At 34.6% G+C, this 23,523-nt stretch overlaps 1 protein-coding gene across 1 annotated transcript in view; it reads right to left on the reverse strand.

Moving 5' to 3' along the window:
* LOC111511812 (phospholipid-transporting ATPase ABCA3) overlaps positions 1-23,523 on the reverse strand; it is an 83,838-nt gene that overhangs the window by 25,229 nt on the left and 35,086 nt on the right. The window contains exons 9-14 of the mRNA XM_074178879.1: positions 23,231-23,452; positions 22,196-22,425; positions 15,503-15,668; positions 9,629-9,846; positions 5,577-5,734; positions 2,214-2,311 (exon numbers count right to left, since the gene is read on the reverse strand). Coding sequence (XP_074034980.1) covers positions 2,214-2,311; positions 5,577-5,734; positions 9,629-9,846; positions 15,503-15,668; positions 22,196-22,425; positions 23,231-23,452 — 1,092 coding nt within the window. The remainder of the gene's footprint in view (positions 1-2,213; positions 2,312-5,576; positions 5,735-9,628; positions 9,847-15,502; positions 15,669-22,195; positions 22,426-23,230; positions 23,453-23,523) is intronic.

Below are 23,523 nucleotides of genomic sequence, written 5' to 3' on the forward strand. Positions count from 1 at the left end.
AAGAAACCACCTTGATGAAAAAGCATTATAACTTTTCACTCAATTGATTAAAAACCGCCACATGTCTCTGACCATACAATAGCTTGTTTATAAGTGTTCGGTACTAACAGCTATTGCACACTAAAACACGTGTCATGTTTTTGCAATTCATCAAGTGAAAATCTAGAAAATCGACAAAGAAACGGTATCCATATACTTTGGAAGGGGTTGTGAAACCAAAGTTTCATTCTGATGATATACATATTGAATTCAATTCCTGAGGTCAATATTTTAAAATATAAGAATGATAAATGGACACAATTGCCACTACTACTTGCCAGAGAATCCTCATTTTGATAATCAGTGAGGTATGATAACTAAAATAGATGGTCAAACAAATGAGTTCGAGGACAGAACGAGTTATTGGCCACAGAATAAAGAATCTTACATATATTTTCTTCTGAATAGTTCAATAAATTGAACAGAAACATGATATATTACATGATGACATGTCTACGTATAATCTCTACCATGTGAGAAAGTTTTTGAACAGAAGCAAACGAACAAATTATTAGGAAAAGTATCCAACAACTTCTCATGATCTTTAAGATGTCTTCATATACATATCTCTTGGAATATGCTGCCTATGAAGAGAAACATACAACATTAGAAAACATGAAGAAAAAGATCTTTAGAAGTTTCACGTTCTATCACAAGATCGAACCTATATAAAGTGCAAAAAGCAATTATTGTTGATTCGACTTGTGTTCAGCCCAGAATGTGAAATCATTTGAACACATGCTATGAATTCGCGCTTTTTCGAATTTACTCCTCGTCTCTTTTGTTAACCATCAAATAAAAAAGTCGTTGATGCTCTTATGGCATTTTCATACATTATTTGAGAATAATATACATACCAAAAAAAATAATGAAGTCAAACCTTACATTTTCTGCAAGCTCAGAGTTTGAACTATTCTGTTGATCATTATTCACGGGGTGTTTCATTTGATGAAACTGAGAAAAACTATATACACTTTTTCCAAACTATGACACACTTGAGATGCAGACACCCCTGTATTTTAGTCATTTTTGAGAGCAGATATTTGATTTTTGGTACAGGCGTTGACCTTCATAGGCCGCATTTTTCGTAATACTTAACCTCCAATTCAGTCTACTGCAACCCAGGGAAAAAGGCAAATTCTCGATATTTCACTTCGCGTTGGAGATACCAAAATAGTTAATGGAAAAAGTTGATCAGAAATCGATTTTGACCCTATACACCAAATTTTAACCAAAAGTCCGGTTTTCAATTAATGGTTCAAAAATGATAAAATAGTCAAAATCAATGATTAGAAGTGAAGAATTTGATTTCAAAATCGCTTTGAAAATGTAAAAGAATTAAGTAATTCTCAAATCAAAACGCAATAAAACTTATTGTGTTTAGAGCTCAATTTCACTAATAAAATTACATTTTTCCATTTCAAAGATAATAAAATTCAAACTAATATGTATAACCAAGCTCCTAATGATATGCACAGGTGAAATAGTTGATTGATTTCAAATGTATTAAATCTGCATTCATCAGTTTTAATATGATCTTACAAATTAATTTGTTGGAATGGTTATTTTTATCAATCATGGTTCTTATCTGAATTATCCTTTGGAATGACAACACAACAACAACAATTTTTTCATCAATTTACTAACTAGATAATCTACCTGAATACTTTCGAATGCCGATTTCAGCAACACTTTACAAAAAACCTTCGAAATTAGTGATCTTGCATATTTTTTTAAATAATTTTGAAGCTGTAGATTTCAAATTCAGAATTGAAAATTTATCTTAATCTTCTTCAAACGTTACTTTGTTTGGTAATTGATATCAGGGAGCTAGAAAACTAGTTACTTCAATGTGTGTGAAAATGTGGTTCTGATATAATACTAACAATATCTACTGAAAAAAATTGAAGAAAGCAAAAAGACAGGTTTCGAAAATTTCTATGAAACAATAAAATTACAACCTGATAAAAAATCGCATATGAGTTAGAGGATATGTTTGTAGACTTCTCGAGGCAAGAAATCTAATTTTATTATTTTTGACGTCAGAGTTTGGACTAACCTGTATACTGAAACTGAAAAAAAATTGGGGAAAAATAAAACTTATATGTTACGAAATCAATACTGAATACTTGAGCTGGTTTTTCCTCTGAGCCCTAGTGAAATTTTTCACTTACCTTTGTTTGGTGTTAGTTCAATTGTACTTTCTTTCGTCAGACCATTTCCAAGTGACAAACCGTTGTTATTTTCTTCATGACCATGATCTGCACCAACCCTTGAATAAATCAAAGAAAAAGAATAATCAACTGAATGATAACTTAATATTATACTCAAGATTCTTTTTGATAGTTTATTGGTGAATAATACTCCTGGCGCTGGCTGGTTTTTAAATTTCAAGAAGAGGCATAACTTGTCAATCAAAAAGCCTCAGTCCGTTGAATACTCGAGAAAAACAATGACTGATCCATTCGTAATAGACAACTATTTCAAACTCTTGCAGAAAACTTTAACCGACCTCCAGTTAGTTGAATGTCCAAAACAAATCTGGAATCTGGACGAAACCAGTCTAGAAATCGATCCATCCAGAACAAAAGTGTTTGGCGCTAAAGGTGTTGCATGTTCCGTACTACAAGCGGCCCGGGAAAGTAAAATATAACAATCTTGTCTGCAGTTAATACCGTCGGCGACAAAGCCCCTCCACTGATTGTCTTTAAGGGCAAAAATGTGTGGGATCAATGGATGGCAGAAAAATCAGCCGATGAACTGGATTTGGTGTACGCCGCCAGCAGTAATGGCTGGATGGAGTCAGACATATTCGTAAATTATATTACTGAAACATTCATACCGGCATTAAAAGAAGCTAGACCAGTACTATTAATCTACGACGGTCATAGTACTCATATCGATCATAGGTTTGTAGAAGTTGCCCGTCAAAATGACATTACGATCTTGAAACTTCCGCCCATACTTCTCACCTACTGCAGCTACTGGACTTAGCTGTTTTCAGGTCTTTCAAAACCGCATGGGATGAAGAGTTGGTCTCTTGGCAAAGGAAAAATCAAGGAATCCAGTTGACGAAGAAAATATTTTCTGAGAAAGTTCGTAAAGTGTGGAATAATTTAAAACCAGAAATAATACAAAACGGCTTCAAGAAGGCAGGAATATTTCCCTTCAATTCCACCGTCATCCATCCAATATCATCCAGAACCGCTGAAGAGGTGGAAAAAGGAAAAAAGATAGAGAAGTTACTGAAGATACCGAAAGTGAGGGCATCACTAATGAAGAGGACTACATAGAAGCAGATCAAGTAGCAAGGGATGAAATACAGGACAGTCAAAGGGTTTTTCCTAATGAAGAGGTCAACTTCGAAGCAACTCAAGACGAAAGGGACGAGCTGGAAGCTGGACCAAGCAATATTTCATTTGAAGAGTTGCTGCTAGAAACGGTTCGACAGAATGTCTCGAGCAATATAAACAAGAAAAAAAGGCGAGTAGCAACAGGTGCCGAGGTTATCACCCATCAAGAAGCTGAGGAAAGAATACAACAGCAGGAATCTAACAAACAAAGTCTTAAAGAAATATCAAGGCGAAGAAACAAAAAAAGGAAGCAAAAAGAAGTCAGCAGTGAAAGTAGCGACGAAGGCAACCCTGAACCGTTTTGCTAGGAATCGGACTATGACCTGGACCTCCTAAGTGATGGCAGCTTTGAAGAAAACACAGCCTCGCATTTTGAAAATTTTAAGCTACATGCTTGGGTGTTGGTCAAGTATTGTACGAAAAGAACAATTAAGTATTACGCTGGGCAAATCATACAACAACCTACAGATAACCACGAATGTCAAGTTAAGTTTTTAAGGTACAACACTGCAACTGAGAGGTTCTTTTGGCCTCCAGTAGACGACATCGACACCATTGTTTTTGAAAACATTGAAATGTTCTTGCCAAATCCCCTAGAAGACCGCCGTGGTAGTATGTTTTCATTTGCAGTGAATTTTGCAGGTCTTAAGCGTACCTATTTTGAGTTTTTGATATACTTCTTTATGTCTTACCATTTTGATTATAAAATGTCCCCTGGTAACTAGTTGTTTTGTCTACGCGGGGCAAGTTCGAATTTTGAAAGTATGAGAGCAGAAGATTTTTGTGGCTTTATTTGAAAATTTTGACGGGAATGTAATATAGGAAAAGTTCGTACAAAATTTATCTCAATGTTTGCTAACATCAAGAAAGCAAATGTAAAAAAGCAAAGGATGAAATAACCAAAAGTCAACTTGTGCTTCACAATCTCTAATTATTTTTGGCAACAAAAATATGAATCTTCAACAATAAAAAATCTCACTGTCTTCGAAACAAATATTACGGAGAAATCTCTGAGAAGATGATTGAGCTGCTAAGGAATATTCTTGCATATCCCAAAGAAGCATTCCAGAGCTGATTGAGTTATCAAAAACAGACGAAGTATCTTGATTCTTCTTCTTTGATTGAAGAGTTTGAATATCTTTTGTCTCGGTTGAAGTTGTAAACTTCGTAGACCGTAGACCTCATAAAAATAACCTAATGAATCCAACAATTTGAAATAACTTATGATGGAAAAACGTTCAGATATAGTATGTCGTTTTTACTGTTATTGAGCAACATCTGTACCAGGCAACCATCAGCGACCAAATTGAAGACATTCAGCGAGAAAGAACCTCAACAAATTGTCAATGGACCTCCTTATACGATAGGATGTACAACAGTAAACCAAAACCTATGGTTTTTCACCGAGTGTTCCAAAAATAATGTTATATCCAAGTTTGAACAATATGCAATGTAGAAATGGAGCATCTGTTAAAATTCTGGAACATATCCAGTAAGGCGTTGGTCTCTGTCAACTGAGTCATGAAAAATTCCACGATATTTCGCACGCACTTTCTTCATGAAACTTCCACAAATATTGGTTCAGAATTTTTCATATTCGGTATTGGATATGTGATTATTCAAATTCATATACTTGTATGCAAGAAATTATTAGAGAATAATAACAAATTATTGAGAGCTTATAAATCTTTTTTGATGAAAATATAACAGTTGAACATTTTTATCCTAACAAGCCGTTAGAACTCGATATTATGACGCTTGAGTTCAAATCAATTTTCGGTAATTTTCAACATCCTGTGTGTATTTCATAAATATGAGAGATGAATATTTGAAATCATATGAGATACGAAAAGCTTGGTAATACACAGATATATATCATTCTGTATAGTGAAAATATATTTCAGATTAGATTTGAAATTTGCCATATTCGAGCATTTTTCAAGGATATGATATGTTTGGGAAAAGCTGAACTTTTGTAACCTTCAATGTGGCATTGTATACTTTGAAAAGAAGTGACATAATTCAATTTTCTCAATTCCCTCGAACCCGTTTTTCAGTTACGAGTGTAAGTATTTAGTCAACATATCACCAAGGCTCTGGTTGTTTAACAAGAACAGTAGATCTAATACAAGTTTCAAAACAGCTGCAGTTGACAAATAATTGAATTTACTAATTACTACTCACTTCATAAAAACTTCCTCTAAAGTTGTTAGAGAGATTCCATACCCCAGTATTCCTAGTTTTGTCGACTCTTCTTCCAATTCTTTTAAGAGAGACTCAAAAATTATTGATTGGTTATCGTCTAAGAGATACGTCAGTTCCGTTCCAACATTGCTGCGAATCTTAAAAAAATAACTGGCCATTCATCATGACATCAACGAAAAATTCAACATTCACAAATAACAATCTTGATGTAGATCTCCTATATCGCGAAAGCACTTTTTCAACCAATTCTTCAACTGTATCTTTGTTGAAGTATTCAATAATTAATTGAATAAAAATAAATTATAACACTCAATATTTGATTCATTTACAGAAAATTGAAAGAATTCAAAATAAATTCGTAAAAATCCGTAAAAGAGACATTTCTATACAGGGTCTTAATTAAGTTTGTGCCATGAATTCAACAGACAATTATTTAGGTAATTTTAAGACGAAATGTTCACATAAACATGGGTCCGCAAATCCTTCGTTCTCAAGATACAGGGTGTTAAAATAAAAATAAAAAAAGTTATTCGTAAATATCTTAAATATCCTTTACCTAAATTTGTTGTAATGTGGCAGTGGTATTTATAACATTAAGGAGCTAATTAGCCCGAACGTGATTCAATTTATTAAGCCCAGTGGCGTCTCGAGCGGGATTTGAACGAATCTTTTTGACTTAAAAATGTACGCCACTGACTTTTGTGCAATTTCAATTATTTCTTTGGATTGAGCAATCAGAAATACAACTTTTTTGTCTCTTAATTTTTTTTGTATCTTGCTTACTTTTTAAGAAAAAAAAGTCGACCTAATTGCATATCCCTGGACCTCACAAGGAATAATATGTGGAATTAAATGTTTCCTTTGGAAATTATTATTTTTATAATTTTCCATTACTAATTATGTAACAACAACAACAAATATTAAATGACATTAACATCTAGACTAACGAATTGCACTGAATTGAGTGTTGGAAATAGCCTCCTTCGGCTTCAATATAACCGTCTAGCCGCCGCATCATTGAATTTCGCACTCTTCTGAAAATACCTGGCGTATTTTTCATTTATGTCACATGAATTAATGATTTTATTCCGTAAATCCTCTTCACTTTGAATAGCAGTTTTGTATACCAACGCTTTAAGGTGTTCCCACCTCATAATAATCTAAGGGATTCATTTCGGGCGAGCGAGGTGGCCATGGGTGTGGGCCTGCTCTCCCAATCCAGCGATTATGGTAATTTTCATCCAAAAATTACCGTGCCACTACACTGAAGTGTGGTGGAGCACCATCGTGCATGTACTACATACGGAATCTTTCCATGACTGGAATTTCTTCTAAAAGTCCAGGTGAAACAAATTCTAAAAACCTTCGGTATTCTTCTCCATCAAGTCTAGGTGGAAGGCCGAATGAGATGGTCACCGACAATTCCAACCCAAATATTGAAAGAAAACTGTTCTTGAAAATTATTTTCTATCAAGGCGTGTGAATTGTTTTCGGCCCCCAAATGTGATTTTTGTGGAAGTGATTAATTGAATTGCTAGAAAAACAAGCTTCATCTGTGAACAATATTCGACTTAGGAAACCTGGATTTCTTTTTATTTTATCGCGTAACCTATTAGAAAAAGCTAGTCTTACAAATCTCTGGGAAATAGAGCTTGCACACGTTACATGTGATAGGGATATAGCTGCTAGGCTCTTAAAATCTGCCACACTGTGATATGGGTAATATTCAGTTCTTCAGTATTTCCGAGTACTGGTATGGGGGGTTTACATCTACATTAAAACAGCTTCTTCAATTTGAACTGCTCGTACCGTTGCAGGCCTCCCAATGACAACCGTCGATCTTTTAAAGTTTCCTGTTTCAGAAAGGCGTGCATGGAGACGTACAAAAGTTCTTCTATTAGGCACTACACGCTGAGGAAATCTTTCATGATAAATGCGTTTTGCAGCATTCGAGTTTCCGTGAGCCATTCCATAACAGAAATCCATATCTGCCATTTCACTGTTGGTACATTGAACCATGTTTTACAAAAATAGTTCGAAAAATAACCACTAAACACACATTTTATAACAATTATAAATTAAACGCTTATAAAGTTGACAACAACTGTCAAGTTGTTTATTAAATGCTGCAATCGTTTTCCAAGGCAAACCTTGATTATTATTCATGGTATTTTCAGAAGAATGCGAAATTCAATGATGCGGCGGCTAGACGGTTGTATTGAAGCTGAAGGAGGCCATTTCCAACACTTGATTTAGTGCAATTCGTTAGTCTAAATGTTAATTTTATTTAATATTTGTTGTTATTTTTACATAATTATTGATGAAAAATTGTAAAAATAATTTCCAAAAGAAACATTCAAGTCTACATATTATTCCTTGTGAGATCCAGGGATATGCAATTAGGGCGACTTTTTTTTCTTGAAAACTAAGCAAGATACGGAAAAAAATCAGAACACAAAAAAGTTGTATTTTTAATTTTTCAATCCAAAGAAATAATAAAAATTGCACAAAAATCAGTGGCGTACATTTTTAAGTCAAAAATATTCTTTCAAATCCTGCTCGAGACGCCACTGGATTTGATAAATTGAATCACGTTCAGGCTAAGCTATCTCCTTGATGTTATGAATACCATTGCCAAATTACAACAAAATTAGGTAAATGATATTTGAGATATTTACGAATAACTTTTTTTTTCTCAAAATTACCCAAAGAATCGTCTGTTAAATTTATGGTACATACTTAATTAACACCCTATATGTTCGGACTTCCATTGTCTAATATCATATGAATTGATTTGAAATATATTTGAAACACTTCCAAAATACAAATCGTGAAATTATAAAACAACAACAAAAATTAATTGGCGCTCCGGGACGACTTGATTGATTCCAGTGACGCATTTGCTTTTTCAGCTCCAGGAAAACCCGGAAAAACCTGCAGCTCCACATCATCTGAAGATCTTGATCTACCAATATCATCTCTCCCATAAAACAAAATGTAGGGATCCAATAAATTCAAGACATCGCCAAAAGACTTAGCGACACGACTATCGTCAAACCGGTCCGTTTTGTTTTTGACCAATACGTAATAATGACCAGATTCAATGCCAGAACCACAGTGAACGATGACTGCATGAAGATTATAATAGTGGTCTGCTAAATTGAAGTGTTTATCTATTTCGAACCTTCGTAACAGTTTGGTGCTTCCGTTCGAGGTTGAGTCATATTTGAAGATCAGCAGTGTTATTATTAGATTGACTGGTGTCTCAGCTATACTTATTTTCTTATAACAGTCAGTTAGTTTGGCGCATGTTTGGCAATACAGTCGATCATCACCTGTTGAAAGTTCCATTTTCTGATGATTTAGCAATAAGCTTTGCACGGACTGATTATTGGTCATATTAGAAAACGCTACTTAAATTTCCAGAAATTCACATACATTTTTGCTACTTCTTGAACATTTACTACAAAGTAAACAAGTGAGGATTTTTCCAGCGAAAGATTTACAAACACAAGACGAGATGGACTGTACAGAATCATTCAATCCGGAACGGTCAGGAGTATTGATTCTGCTATTGTTTTCCTCACGAGGAGCATTCAACAATAACCCCAAGAATTCGGAACAACCATCTTGTTGTCCTAATGAGTATATCTAGTGGACTTCAAAGACTCCAGGAAATTGGTTGGAGAGAAAGATTCTTACGAAACTGCAGCTGCATGAAAAGGTGTTTGAGTTTGGTGAATAAGTAGTAAACATTCTCGTTCTCGTTCATCATTAAAACCTCGATCTCGAAATTCTTCGTCATGAACAACACTTGTAAAGTGCCATCCAGGTAGCAAGTATTTCCTGAATTATCTAATCCAATTTTCTTCTCTAAATTTTCATGACAACCCTCTACTGATTCGTAAAGGAGCTAAGCTCCAACCTGTCTGAAACACGTGTCACGGTTTTGTGAAAATCAAACTACATTTCATAAACAAGTTTTGAAATGTTTCGGCCAGTTCCATTCAGTAATATATGTGTCGACTCACCTCAATATCGGATATGTACTTCGCCAATAAGCACGATACTTTTTCAACATCACAATCATTCCCCTTTTCCATTATGAGTCTGTAACCAGCACCGTACTTTTTTTTGAGAAAAAAACTTGAACCACAGCACTGTAGTTCTCCATCTGCCATAATTGCAATTCTGTCTCCAAGAAGGTCAGCTTCGTCCATGAAATGTGTAGTAAGGAGCATAGTTCGTCCTGAAGAGAACTTTCGAATAAGAACTTTGTGAAAATTTTTATCTCTTGAATTGAAAGGGGTTAACTTTTCTAGGAAAGGTTAATTTTCGGGAAAGAAAGTTTTTTGGCTTTCTACCTCTTCACCTCGATATGAAAAAATGTGGGAAATTTACAAAGAAAGGAAGGAAGCAATCAGTTGAATGAATTTTCTTATTAGCTATGCTTGAAGACAGACAGTAAACAAATCTAAAGAAATGAACTTTAAATGTTTTGGATATACCTACACAGTAGGTTGAATGGACTGGATGCCTATCAGAAAAACAACTACTCCCCTGGCTAATACCACGAACGGCGTTGGATTATAGCCGACAAGCGTCAGTGCAGGAATCTTCACAGAAAATTTTCTGCATATGCAGATAGGTAGGTAGGTACTGTCATCGATGACATAAAGTCGGATGACATGAATGTTTTTTCCTATTATGTTATCTATATTTGGCACTGAAGACCTGATAAGGCAAGTGTCTTACGGCGTAACATCGAATGTCTACCAATGAGGTTGACACTGTTCTATGTAAGTGAAATTTTACCTCTTTCATATACTGTATTGTGTAGGAATCCTGTGAATGATATCTGATTCCATTCCACAACGAATGTTTGGAATATAAACTGAATAAAAAAAAGTTTTGCATAATTCAATTTTCATATTGAATTATTCATTTAGAAAGTATTTTTCTTTCGTGTAATTCAATGTTGATATGAAAGAAGCTGTTTCGAGAAGGTTTTGTCCCCCAGTTTGTGTCTGAATGATCTACACATTTTTGTATAGAGTTACTATTTTGAAATTGTTTGCTTCTTTCCTTTTATTGAAAGATTCCCACGTTTTCTTGTATCAAAATAGAGAGAAGTAGAGAGTCAAAAACTTTCATTTCCATTTTTATTTTGTTTTCTTTTTCGAACTCGATTCATTGAAGGGAGTATTATTTAATGTATCAATCGAAATTAAAGAATCAATCACCAATTTTTCGAATTAAAATGTTCATATTGCGTACTTATGATGCACTGTTTGGAACCTTTGGTGTAGTAATGAATATTACTGGAGTTTTTCCTCAACACTAAATTGTTATTTTTAACACCTCGACACGTGTTTCGATCACCAAGTGATCATCTTCAAAGAGGAAGATTAAAACTAGAAACTAATGCGAGCTAACCCTATTTATGCTATAAAGGTAACCCATAAAGGGAAACCATCCAGGCGTACCAACCATACAGGTATACCAACCTAAATTAATTTTACAATTTTGCCTTATCTATTATTTTACAATATATGTTTATATAAAACAATTTAGGTAGAAGGTTGCTTTTATGAACAACAGGAAGGAACGGCCATGGGAAAGCCCTTGTCCCCCTACCTGGCAGACCTGTTCATGAGCAGATTCGAAATGGAAACCAAAGAAAAGTCAAAGTATTTTCCTAGGTTTTGGCTAAGGTATGTGGATGATATTTTCGCGATATTCGATACCAAAAAATCGAATATTGACGACTTTGTTTCCATTTTAAATAATAGATGTCCATCAATAAAATTCACGTATGAGTTAGAAAATAAGGGACAACTACCATTTCTTGACGTTTTGGTTATGAGGAGCCAATATGGAGGGTTAGAATACGATATATTTAGAAAAGAAACAAGCACGTAGAGGTATATTCCTGACAGTTCACATCACTGTGGACAGCACAAACGTACTGGGTTGAATTTTTTAGTGCATCGTCTTTTGACTTTCCCTCTAACACATGATGGGTTCACAAAAGAAAGTCGTACAATACAGGAAATAGCAGCCACTAACGGTTTCTCGAGGGATATTGAAGATGACATAATAAGGAAAAATAAGTTTAGGTTAAGAATGGACGAAATCTCGACTTTCAGAAAGGACAAAAACCAAGATAAATACATCTCAGTTCCATACCACCAAGATAGGAGGAACTTTAGAAAGATTTTCAAGGAACTAGGTATGAAGGTGGTTTTTAAAACAAGTCATACAGTACAGAGCCTTTTGGGAAGTCCAAAAGACAAAGTCGAGAATTCGGAAAAGTCTGGAATTTACGAAGTTGAATGTAAGGACTGTGATGCAAAATATTATGGACAGACAAAAAGATCTATTAAAGTAAGATATAAGGCACATAGCTCACTTAAAATATGAAAGACCTGAAAAATCAGCAGTCGACCATCAATAATACATAACAATACATACAATAAAATAAAATAATGTTGTTGGATTTAATGATTACTACATAAGGACACATTGCAGAAATAAATTTGGATAGGCAATGTTGTGAAATTAATTTTTATATAGCTGAAAATTGTTTTATATAAACATATATTGTAAAATAATAGATAAGGCAAAATTGTAAAATTAATTTAGGTTGGTATACCTGTATGGTTGGTACGCCTGGATGGTTTACCTGTATGGGTTACCTTCATAGCATAAATAGGGTTAGCTTGCATTAGTTTCTAGTTTTAATCTTCCTCTTTGAAGATGATCACTTGGTGATCGAAACACGTGTCGAGATGTTAAAAATAACGAATTGGTGTTGGGAGAAAACTTCAGTAATATTCATATTGCGTGTTGATTGATTTTATCAAATTCAATGTGTCATAATAATATCAATGGAAGGAAACAACGCATGTTGCTGTGCATAGAAAATTATACATGGTAGATCCTCCTAATAATCTTAAACTCCATTTCGTTTTCAAGGGTTTCAAATAAAAACAATTATTTATAGTCGTTGATATTTTCAGTAATCATCAAGTATATATTATAATTTCCCCCATAATTGTATATTATGAATAAAATAAACTTTATTATAATTATTATTATCAGTATAATAACTGGCAGCATTCAACCTATGTGGTTTGAAATCATTCTATTTTGAACACTGATGACATTATTGAAATATGGAAAAAGTTCGGATAAAACGTAAAAACATTTTTAATACTGTTTCGGACCCTTTCTACATCACCTTATTAACATACTTCTGTTTGTGAAACGTTTTGAGGCAATTAAGAATTCATAATGGAAGAAATTTTCAATATTTTCCATTTCTCCTAGATCATACCTTTAACGCTGATATTGTCCTGAATATATCATTTAGTACTATTCACTCACAAAAAAGTGCGAAATATTACAAATGTTGGGAAACAACGAGGAAAATGTATCTTTGGAATTGGCGTCATGGATGCATCCTATTCTTGATTTTTTGTCGTCCCGCCAAAATTTTACGACCTTCGATTTTTTCATCCTCAAAGTGGTGCAAAAAAAATTATTCAAGGTGTGTTTTTATACATAGCTTTGCGAATTTTCAATATATCTATTTCTCACCAACCTATATCAAGCAAGAAAGCCAGAGCTGAATCAGAAGCCGATATTCGCAATCCCTTCATTTATGAAAATGTATTTAGAAATAAATTTTTCGCGAAAACTAGTGGAATACTTTCCACAACGTACAACTTCCAGAAGTATAGAAAAAAATTGAACTTTTATGTCCAGCCCCCATTTTGGTTCTCGCTGTATTTAATCAGGAGTCAATCAGTATTAACAAATTCGAGTAAGTGTTGAAGTTCTCAATGCTTACTCATTTTGAAATTTAAAGTCCAACTATGCAAACATTTTTGAGAAATTTTTAATGCTATTCGGACAATTTACCAAAATAAGTGATAACAGCAAAAGCGAATATGTAATAATTCATTAACAGTATTCGTATTTTTCTCATACTTCTGAAAGTATCAAACAATTTGTCAAGTTACATGAAGAGAGTAGATTTGTGTTCAAAAAAACTTTGAATTTTAGGAATTTTATGAAGATTACAGGTCTGTATTCAAAATTTCAGAGTATAACGACACCCTGTATATAAATTATATGTCCATAGAATAGAATATATTCATTTGACTACGTTACAATACATGTTTGTAGCATGTCATATTAAGAATAAAAAGACAGTACCGTAGAATAATAATTGTTAAAAATATAACCTATAGTGTAATATAATGTAATTTTTGAAAATAATATTAAAACAAGAAACGATAGTTTAAAAACCATAGAAAGTAACATGGAATTGGAAAATTGGGCGAGACGAACTTTATTCCCTACAAAGTTTATAATGTTCAATGTATTCCTCTGTGGAATAAAAACAATGCATCAGAAGTAAGTTTTTTATCCTTATTTTGAATAAATGTATACTTAATTATTTCAATTTCTATGGTAATATACAGGGTGTAACTGAATAAGTTTAAAACATACAAGGAGGTGATTCCTCATCGAAAAAAGTTAGGATCTTTCATATAAAGAAACTTCATTGGAGCATCCCTTGTTCAGGACTGTTTTCTTACTTGGGAGAAATTAATTTTTTTCGAGATTTCAAACAACTCATAATTCTCTTCAAGTTATGCTTGTTGAGAAATCCCAATTTTCTCCTGGTTCTTTCCCTTTTCTTATTACCTCTTCTTTTCTTTTCTCTCATTTTTATTTTTTTAATTTTTATTTATTTTTTTACTATTATTTTTTTTATCTTCATAGCCCAAAATTTCCCAACTTTTCCCAACTTTTTCCCAAGTCGAAAAAGCAGGGGGGAAGGCTCCCCCCATCCCCCCATGGCGACGGCCCTGAATGCAGGTACTAACTACAAAATAACGATAAATCCAGTTCGCATTTATGACGATGTATCTCTGTAGTTGTTCGTAAAATAATTTTTTGCTGCGAACTGGTTTATTTTGGGCAAAAAACCCAATCGACATTTTTTGTTTAGAATGAAACAGGCTTTTGGAAATAAATTTTTGAATGGTAAACAAATAATAATACAAAAAGTTACATAGGAAATAAATTTTAGGGGTTGCGTTTTCCACCCCTTACAACCATGGGGTAAACCAAATAAATTTCTGGCTGAGTGTCTTTTTGGTAGTACCAAACGTCAGGTTAATTTCAATATTGTAAATTTTTTGGTGCTTGTGAAAAAAATTGTTATACAAATTTTATGTAAGGGGCTGTATCTCAACAAGGAATGCTCCAATGAAATTTCTTTATATGAAATATCCTATCTTTTCTTCGATGAGGAATCACCTCCTCAAATGTTTTACACTTATTTAGTTACACCCTGTATTGTAGAGATAACAATTTAGTGAATTTTTTTTAGAGTTTGTTAGGCGGAACAAGTTTGATCTCAGTTTATCTGCTTGTCTGGTAGCATAGCTTTATATGTCCATTTGCTTGGTGAGCATCGAGGAGTTTTTGTGAATCTCTTGGAAAATGTACAAACACGGTAAGGACTTTATTCTGTGCTTAATACAGAAAGGTTGGCAGTGTTCCAGATAGCTGACACAGGACTAGTTCCTGACAGCTTTTTCCTGTAAACGAAAAATTGAGAGAGGATCCGATACATCATCATAGTACAAGGGGAAACTTTGAATATATCTGCAAATAAGGAAACACTAAACAACTTCAGTAAACGTTTCAGATATTGTACAGTAATAAGTATAGAAAACTGAGTAACTTTGCCACAATTTAATCTACTTTCTATCTTTCATATATTCACAGTCTGAAACAGCTACTGTCTCCTTACAAGTGACAAACTCTTTCAATTAGAAAGTAGTGCGATTTCTGGCATTCTCATTCATGAAAAAATGTCTTACCTTGCTTTTGAGACCGTAACAAGTTCCACAATGCCCTCCTTGCAGATGGATCCATACCCGCTGTAGGCTCATCCAACATTACAACTTTAGAATTACCACACAGAGCTATTCCCACGCATAGTTTTCTTTTCATACCTCCAGACAAAGTTGATGCTTTTGCATTTCTCTGTAAAAATTCGAAAAGAAATTAAAAAACGTGCATTTTTTTTAACGGAAACCAGTATCGAAAGGTGAGTATCTAAGATAGCTTCTATAATTTTCAGTTTTATAGATCATGCTGCAGACTTGAAATTCTATACTCTAAATTGTTTTTAACAAAGCGACAATGAGAATCGTTTTAGATAACACTATCAACACTGAAACTGGTCAACAATAACGTCATCTGTTTGTTTTCACCCGCTTTAAAAAAGTTTGTTAGGTGCCAAAGCAGTTGATAAATACAGCTTACTCATCAGTGGTACTAATTCTGATTCAACTTTCATTACAATTCTAATGGAGCTTTTCGCGTGTCCAAGGTAATTAATTCTTTTATTTCTTCAGGTTCGATAGGCTTGATATACATAGATGATGCTTTTTATTGCTCAGTAGGATCATTCTGAGTGTGAATGCTGAATGATTTTGTACCAAAATAATCAAGTAAGTTTCCATACGAACTTTGGAGCAGAGTTACTGAATTTTTCTTCATATTTTTTATTTCTGTTAATGCGACCACTTTTTTTCACTAATTCATCATACTGATTATATAGAACTGCAGGATAGTGTTTTTCTGTAGTTGAATTCGCTGCTTTGATGGATAGGATTGTAAATTAATTCGTTCAAAATTCATATACTTATGAGGACTTCCTCTCTGCAACATCTCTCTGTATCTGTAGAGTAGGGAGGGTGAGTGTAAGTCCACGCACTTAGGCCACATGTGACCCATTGTAAATCCTCCCGGGGAGTTGTCCTCCTAGGTCATCGTCCATCCTGTCCTCTCCAGGAAGGTGGACAGGTCGCTGGGAGACATCTCCTTTATATCGGCAGGTGTAGGCCAAGACTCGCCGAACACACACTCTCTTATCGACGATAACTCCGGGCACTCGCACAGGGCATGCCTGACAGTCTCATCTTTCTGTTCACACATCCTGCATACAGGTGTGTCTACTAGCCCCATATTATGGAGGTGTTTCCTAAGTTGACAGTGGCCAGTCAGAAATCCTACTGTGAGGCGTAGATTTTTCCTGGTCATCGCCAGATATTTCTTCGGCGCCAGCTTCCCAGGGTCGCCCAAGGTGATCCTGGCAAGATTACATCCTTTGATTTCATCCCATCTCTTCAAGGATTGAGCATGGGTGTAACATTTGACTAGTTCCGCAATTGTCGAAGTCATCAGGCCGTGGGTGCCACTGGGTCCTGAAATTCTTAGTCCAGCCGCTTCCTTGGCTGAAGAGTCGACAATGCGATTGCCTTTACTCTTGTCATGCCCTTTAACCCACCTCAGGATAATGTTATTATCTACCGAGGCTTTGGCTGAATCTTTGTGGCACTCTAGTACTAGCCCTGAGGTAACACGCTGTCTGTTCAAGGCTATCCGTGCTTGTCTGCTATCAGTGCAGATTGTTATGTTTTTGCCAGAAAATTTTTTCTTGGTTATTTCTTTTGTGGCGATTGAGATACCAGCCAGTTCTGTTTGGACCACGCTGGTATTTCTTCCCATTCCCCACTTAATCCTTAGGCTCAGTGACCTGGAGTACACTCCACATCCTGAGCCTTCTTTGGTATTTGAGCTGTCTGTATAAATCCATATTGCATTTGTAGCATCTGACTCTGTGTTCTGCTTGATTTGTATTTTGTAGGGTTTATTAAACACAAACTTGGGTTCAATTGCATCACTTGTTGCCTGCAGCAGAGGTTGCGCAGTTAGCGCTTCCCGCCATAGGCCCATCCTCAATTGACCCATTTCTACTTCGAGGTTTACACCAGCCGTGCCCAATCGTACCATGGCCATTAACGCAACCTCCTTAACGTACAGATCCAGAGGGGTCAGACCCGTGATTAATTCCATTGCCGCGGTTGGTGTTATTCTCATGGCTCCTGTGATGTTTAAACGAGCCAGTCGCTGTATTTAATATAATCTTTGGATGGCTGTTGCTTGTAGAACTTTCGGTCCCCATGCAATGGCTCCATACGTTAACATAGGTCTTATTATTGTAGTGTAGATCCAGGTGACCACACTGGGTGAAAGACCCTATGCGCGTCCCACTGTCCTCCGACATTGCTCATAAGCCACGTATGCTCTTTTTGCTCTACTCTGTAGATGAGAGTTCTATGTTAGCTTCTTGTCGAGGATAGTACCAAGGTATTTCACCTCTTCAGAGAAGTTTAGTTTGCTTCTGAAGATTTCGGGAGGTTTAAAGCCTGTTAAACTTCTTTTCCTGGTGAAAAGGACTATCTCAGTCTTCTTGGGATTGATCGACAGTGAGTGTTCCTTACACCATGTTTCTATTAATTTGAGCCCATCCTGCGCTCTTTCGCACAGTGTGTTTACAAATTTGCCGGTCTGCAAGATAACTATGTCATCTGCGTATGCAATTGTGTAGAATCCATTTCTGTTAAGGTGCAACATATTTCCTACCTCTAAAAGTAATTTCATTAGGTCTTCATACAACACACATGCATCATTAAGAAAATATTGGGGTCTTCATACAGGGTGTTTCCTAACTACGGTACAAAACTTCAGAGGGTGATTAGTTAGGTTGATTTAAGCAAAGAAAATGAACATATGTACGGAGTTGCTTTGTTTCTGAGAAACCTGGCGGTGTTTATAAAATATCATAAATATCCATACATCAATTTGGTTGAAATTTGCTACACTTATTTGAAGTAACAAGGCGCTTATTTAGCCCTAACTAGATTGAAATTATTAGGACTAGTGGCGTCTCAGCGGGCACCTCAGCCAACGATATTGAGAAAAAAATAGAACGCCACTAACTTTTTCCTAGTTTTTTATTTTTTTGGAACAAGCAACTAAAAATACAACTTTTTTGTCCCTTGTGTTTTCTTCATATCAAGCTTCGTTTTTCGAGAAACAAAATGGAAGACTAGTTCTAAAAATAAACCCCCTATACCCAAATCACATACAGAGGGTCCAAACTCTATTGCCTCGGGATTTTCGACCAAGATTAATATTTTGCAAGTGGTTGATTCATACGATGGAACACAATAGTATTTTTTCACCAAATATTTCATTTACGGACGAAGCAAATTTTCCACGAGATGCTATTATGAACTTTCACAACACTTTAACATGGATAAACTGATGTTTGGTAAGTCCACTTGTTTGTTTTTTTACAAAATGTGGGATTAGTAAAAACTATATTAATTTGCAAAGATACAGTATACAAGCCATCAAGAAATATACAAGAAATTATGAAACGTTACCAAAAACTAAATTGTTCATCTACGAAAAAAAAACAGCATTTGGAAATATCATTTGGAACATCAAACAATAATAATGATAGCTTTCTCAAGCGTTTTTATGTTTATGTTTGTTCCTTCTCAAAAGAAAAACCGATTTATTTCCAACAGGTGTACCCAGTTACGGAAAATGCTATTATAATAGAGTATATAATATGAAGTATACAGTGTGTAACAACGAAAACTTAACAGAGCCGTTTTTGAATATAAAAAGTAAGATTTTCAAAAAAAGCTCGGACACGTCGGTTTTTAATTAAAGAGGGACACCTTTCAGACTAATCAGATTTTTTGTAGCGGAGGGGTGCGTCCGACGACCCTTATTTAGATAGGGAAAGTAGTTCGAGTAGCACCTTGTTTTGAAGGTCTTTCAAATACCTTTACATATCTGTTAAAAGGAATTTTTTGTAACGATTAGTTTTCGAGATAATTTGAAGATTTAAAGGTATTTTTATTGAGTTCAACTTTTTTAAAGGTACAATTTACGTTCAGAACTTTCATAAAAAAAATTGCTTTTTATGACAACCTGCTAATATGTGTCCATTTGATTTCGTAGAAAAGTAAGAATTATTTGTTTATTACGAGGAGATTTTTTCGGAGGATGGGGTCGGTTACCATCCTTACATTTTAGGTAAACTGAGTGGCACCTTCTTATGAAGGTTGCCTTTTGACGTAGATATTTTATGCTTCTGATAAAAAAGTGAATCATACTAAAAACTTACCTATACAACGAATACAACCTGCTGATTTCCTTGAATGCTGATGACACAGAAAAGTTTAAAAAACTGTTTTAGGGTTAATAAATCCCAATAATTGTTTTTAAAGCACACACAAAAAAAGTAACACCTAATAAGGGTAACTCACATAGGAAATTTAGAGTAAATGTTCAAAATGTGCGATATTTTGCCCCATGCAACAATAAAGATTTTGTTCGAATTTTGCTCTTTTATTATTCAACATCTCAGGAGTTATAGCTCGGCATTCATCAATAATTCTAAGACGTAATTCATCCAAATTGGCTGTGTAGCATAAACTCTAGACTTTAAATATCCCCAAAAAAAGTAGTCCAGTGGTGTTAAATCTGGTGATCGTGCTGGCCATTCAATTGGACCTCTTCTGCCAATCCATTGTCCTTCAAAATGATTATTTAAAAAATTTCGAACCTGCTGGGCATAATGGGGTGGTGCACCGTCTTGTTGAAAATGGATAATTTCATCTTGACATCTTGAATCCTGTTCAATTATTTCAACTATACGAAGTTGTATTGCCTCTTCAAGAAGTTTGAATAGGAATCACCGGTTAAATTTCCATCAATGAAAAATGAACCTATAATATGATTGCCTAATATTCCGGCCCAGATATTCAACTTTTGGGGATGTTGGGTATGTATTTCTGCGTATTGTCTTGGGTTTCCATCCGACCAATAACAGCAATTGTGACGGTTCACGCAGCCATTTAAATGAAATGAGCTTTCCGAAAAATAGATGTTATAAAGCAGCTCGAGATTTTGCATTAATCTCTCACTCAAGCCCTCACAAAACTCCTGTCTTCGGTCAAAATTATCCTCACTGAGTTCATGAACAGGTTTAATTTTGTAAGTATGGAATTTGTGGTTTTTAAGGATTCTCCATGCGCTCATATGGCTTATTCCGGCCATTGCTGATAAACCTCTGGTACTTAAGCTGGGATTGGCGATGACTTGACCAATCACTCTAATTGCATTATTGTCATTCACTACCCTTCTCTGAACATTTCTATTCTTATTTAAAACCGAACCTGTCTCCCTGAATTTTGTGACCAAATCCAGAACTTGATTTCTGCTTAGGTGTTTACCAGAGTTTTGCTCGTTGAATAAAATTGATGTTCTTTTAGCATTTTGGTCGTTGCCAAAAAATGAAGCAATAACTGAAACCCTGTCAGCAGTAGTGTAAGGCATTTTTAAACAAATAACAATACACGACCCGTTTAAACAAAACAATCGAACGATGTACTAATTAAAACTGGAAGAAGAGGAGTGGGTATTGATTTTAAAAAAGGGATTTTATTTAACAAAACACTGATAAGAAGAACTGCTCGAAAATTTTTTTATTTAGGCATACAAGTTACCGAGTGGTCTGTCTAATGTATTTTTAACATGGCAATTTTAACTTCAAATTATCTCGAAAACTAATCGTCACAAAAAATTTCTTTTAACAGAGTTGTGAAGGTATTTGAAAGACCTTTAAAATAAGGTGCCACTCGACCTACTTTCCCTATCTAAATAAGGGTCGTCGGACGCACCCCTCCGAGGGGGTGCGTACTACAAAAAATCTAATTAGTCTAAAAGGTGTCCTCCTTTAATTAAAAACAGACGTGTCAGAGCTTTTTTTAAAAATCTTACTTTTCATATTCAAAAACGGCTCTGTTAAGTTTTCGTTGTTACACACTGTATATTGAAAATAATGGAGTATAGAAATGTATAAAAGTGAATGCTAAAACAAAGTTTATATAAAATATTCGTATACGTAGAATTTCAAAAGGGGAATGAAAAATTATAACACAAAAAGTTACAAATCATGCAATGTGACAGTACTGACACAAATGTTATTTATAGTATCATTAAAAGTGATTGTGGATACATGATACCAAGGTGTTCAGAGAGTCGAAATGAAGATCGCAGTGTTCACAGATTTTATTGAAGCTACTGCACATATAATTCAGTGGTGATCGTATCATAACATTTGTGCGTGATGCTTCGCAATAGAATTTCAGATTGTATCGACCTTCACTTCTTGGTACTAAGAAATTGATTGATCTCGGGTAAAAGAACCATACTGTTAATATTGTTGTTCTCCTATTTTCCAAAGATGTCATTTCAAATCTTGTCAACCAAATGTTATAATCAATGCCTCTCGTGGGGTATTGTTCATCAACTTTTAGACATAAGTATTTCAGGAACTTCCTCTACACGCTCTCAATTGATGTTTTTTGGCATACGCAAAATATAGCAATTTCGAGGTGGCAATACTTTTGAAGTTTTTGCCATTTCTGTAAATGAATCCAAGCATCCTATTTGCATCAGCAGTCATATTCCTTTTATGTGTTGTAAATGTTAATTTTTTGTCGTATATTATACTAAGATCGTTTATCGCAAGAGAGCTATTGCAAATTTTAAAACAAATCTTGAAGTGTTAATGGTATATTTTTGTGGATTTGCATTGACTAATGTTCATATTGAGAGAAAAATCGACAAATTTTTACCTTTGATTCCAGTTCCAGAAGTATCACATATTTTTCAATGTCTTCTTCAACTTGTTTTTTCGATAGTCCTTTCAACCTACTGAAGAAATATAAATGTTCCGCCACCGTCATGTCGTCAAAAATAATATTGTGCTGAGGGCAAAGCCCCAGGCTGCTCCTCACTCCGGCCATATTGGTTCTGATGTCACAACCATTGATTTTTCCCATTCCACTACTAGGGGTGATCATACCTGAAATTTTCATTCACGAATCCAGTCAAATATCAAAAAAGGATTCAATGGAAAGTGAGGGTGCTGTTTGGGATCAAAGTCAAAATTTCCATTTTCAAGCGGAAATTTCGAGATTGAAGTACAAATTTCGAGTTTTGAGTCGTTATATAGATTTCTAAATCTAAATTCAGTGGAACTTTCTAATTTAGAGCAGAAATTTCGATAAAAAGTCGAAATTTTTAAATAAAGTCAAAATTTTGAATTGAATATCGTTATTTGGAGTCCGAAGTCAAAATTTCGAAATTAAAGTCGAAATTTCGAATTCAAAGTCGATTTTTCGAAATCAAATGTGGAGGTGAGTAAAAATTTTCAGTTCAAAATTTCAATTTTGAGTTTAAAGCGAAGTTTAAAGTTCAAAGTCAAAATTCCAGAATTAAAGTTCAAATTTCGAGTTTACTGACATAATTCGGAGTTTAAAGTTGAAATACCGTTAATGAAATCGAAATTTTAAGTTGAAATCCATGTAATTGAGTTTAAAGCTGAAGTTTTGAGACTGAAGTTAAAATTTTGATATTGGAGTCAAAATTTTGAGTTCAACGTCGTAATTCGTAGTTTCGAGTCGAAATTACAAAACTAAAGTCGATTTCTCAATTTTTAAGACATAATTTTGAGTTTGAAACAAAAAAGTTTGAGATTGAAGTCAAAATTCTGAGCTTAAAGTCGAAATTTTGAGATCAACGTCGAAATTTGGAGTAATTCCCAAGAAACAAATAAATAAAATATGTAGCTTTTCTGCGCTTCCGCAGATATATACCATTTCACGTACCTGTCAGCATTGACATAGTTGTAGTTTTTCCCGCACCGTTATGACCCAGTAGAACAGTTATTTGGTTTTCATACATATTAAGTGAGATATTTCTCACAGCTACTTTATTACCAAAAACTTTGCAGAGACTTTTTATCTGAATTCCAGCTTTGAAATTTTTTGGTTCGCATTCGAAAAATTCTCCTTCAACACTTGAGTATTTATCATTTTTATCGTCCATACCTGGAAATTATATAGAATCAGTGACACTTCATGTTTTGGTGGGTAATTAGATGTTTATTCATACAAATATA

Source organism: Leptinotarsa decemlineata, unplaced genomic scaffold, assembly GCF_025532065.1.
Source record: "Leptinotarsa decemlineata unplaced genomic scaffold, Ldec_3_MD MMD2_tig00004307_RagTag_RagTag, whole genome shotgun sequence".
NCBI lineage: Eukaryota > Metazoa > Arthropoda > Insecta > Coleoptera > Chrysomelidae > Leptinotarsa > Leptinotarsa decemlineata.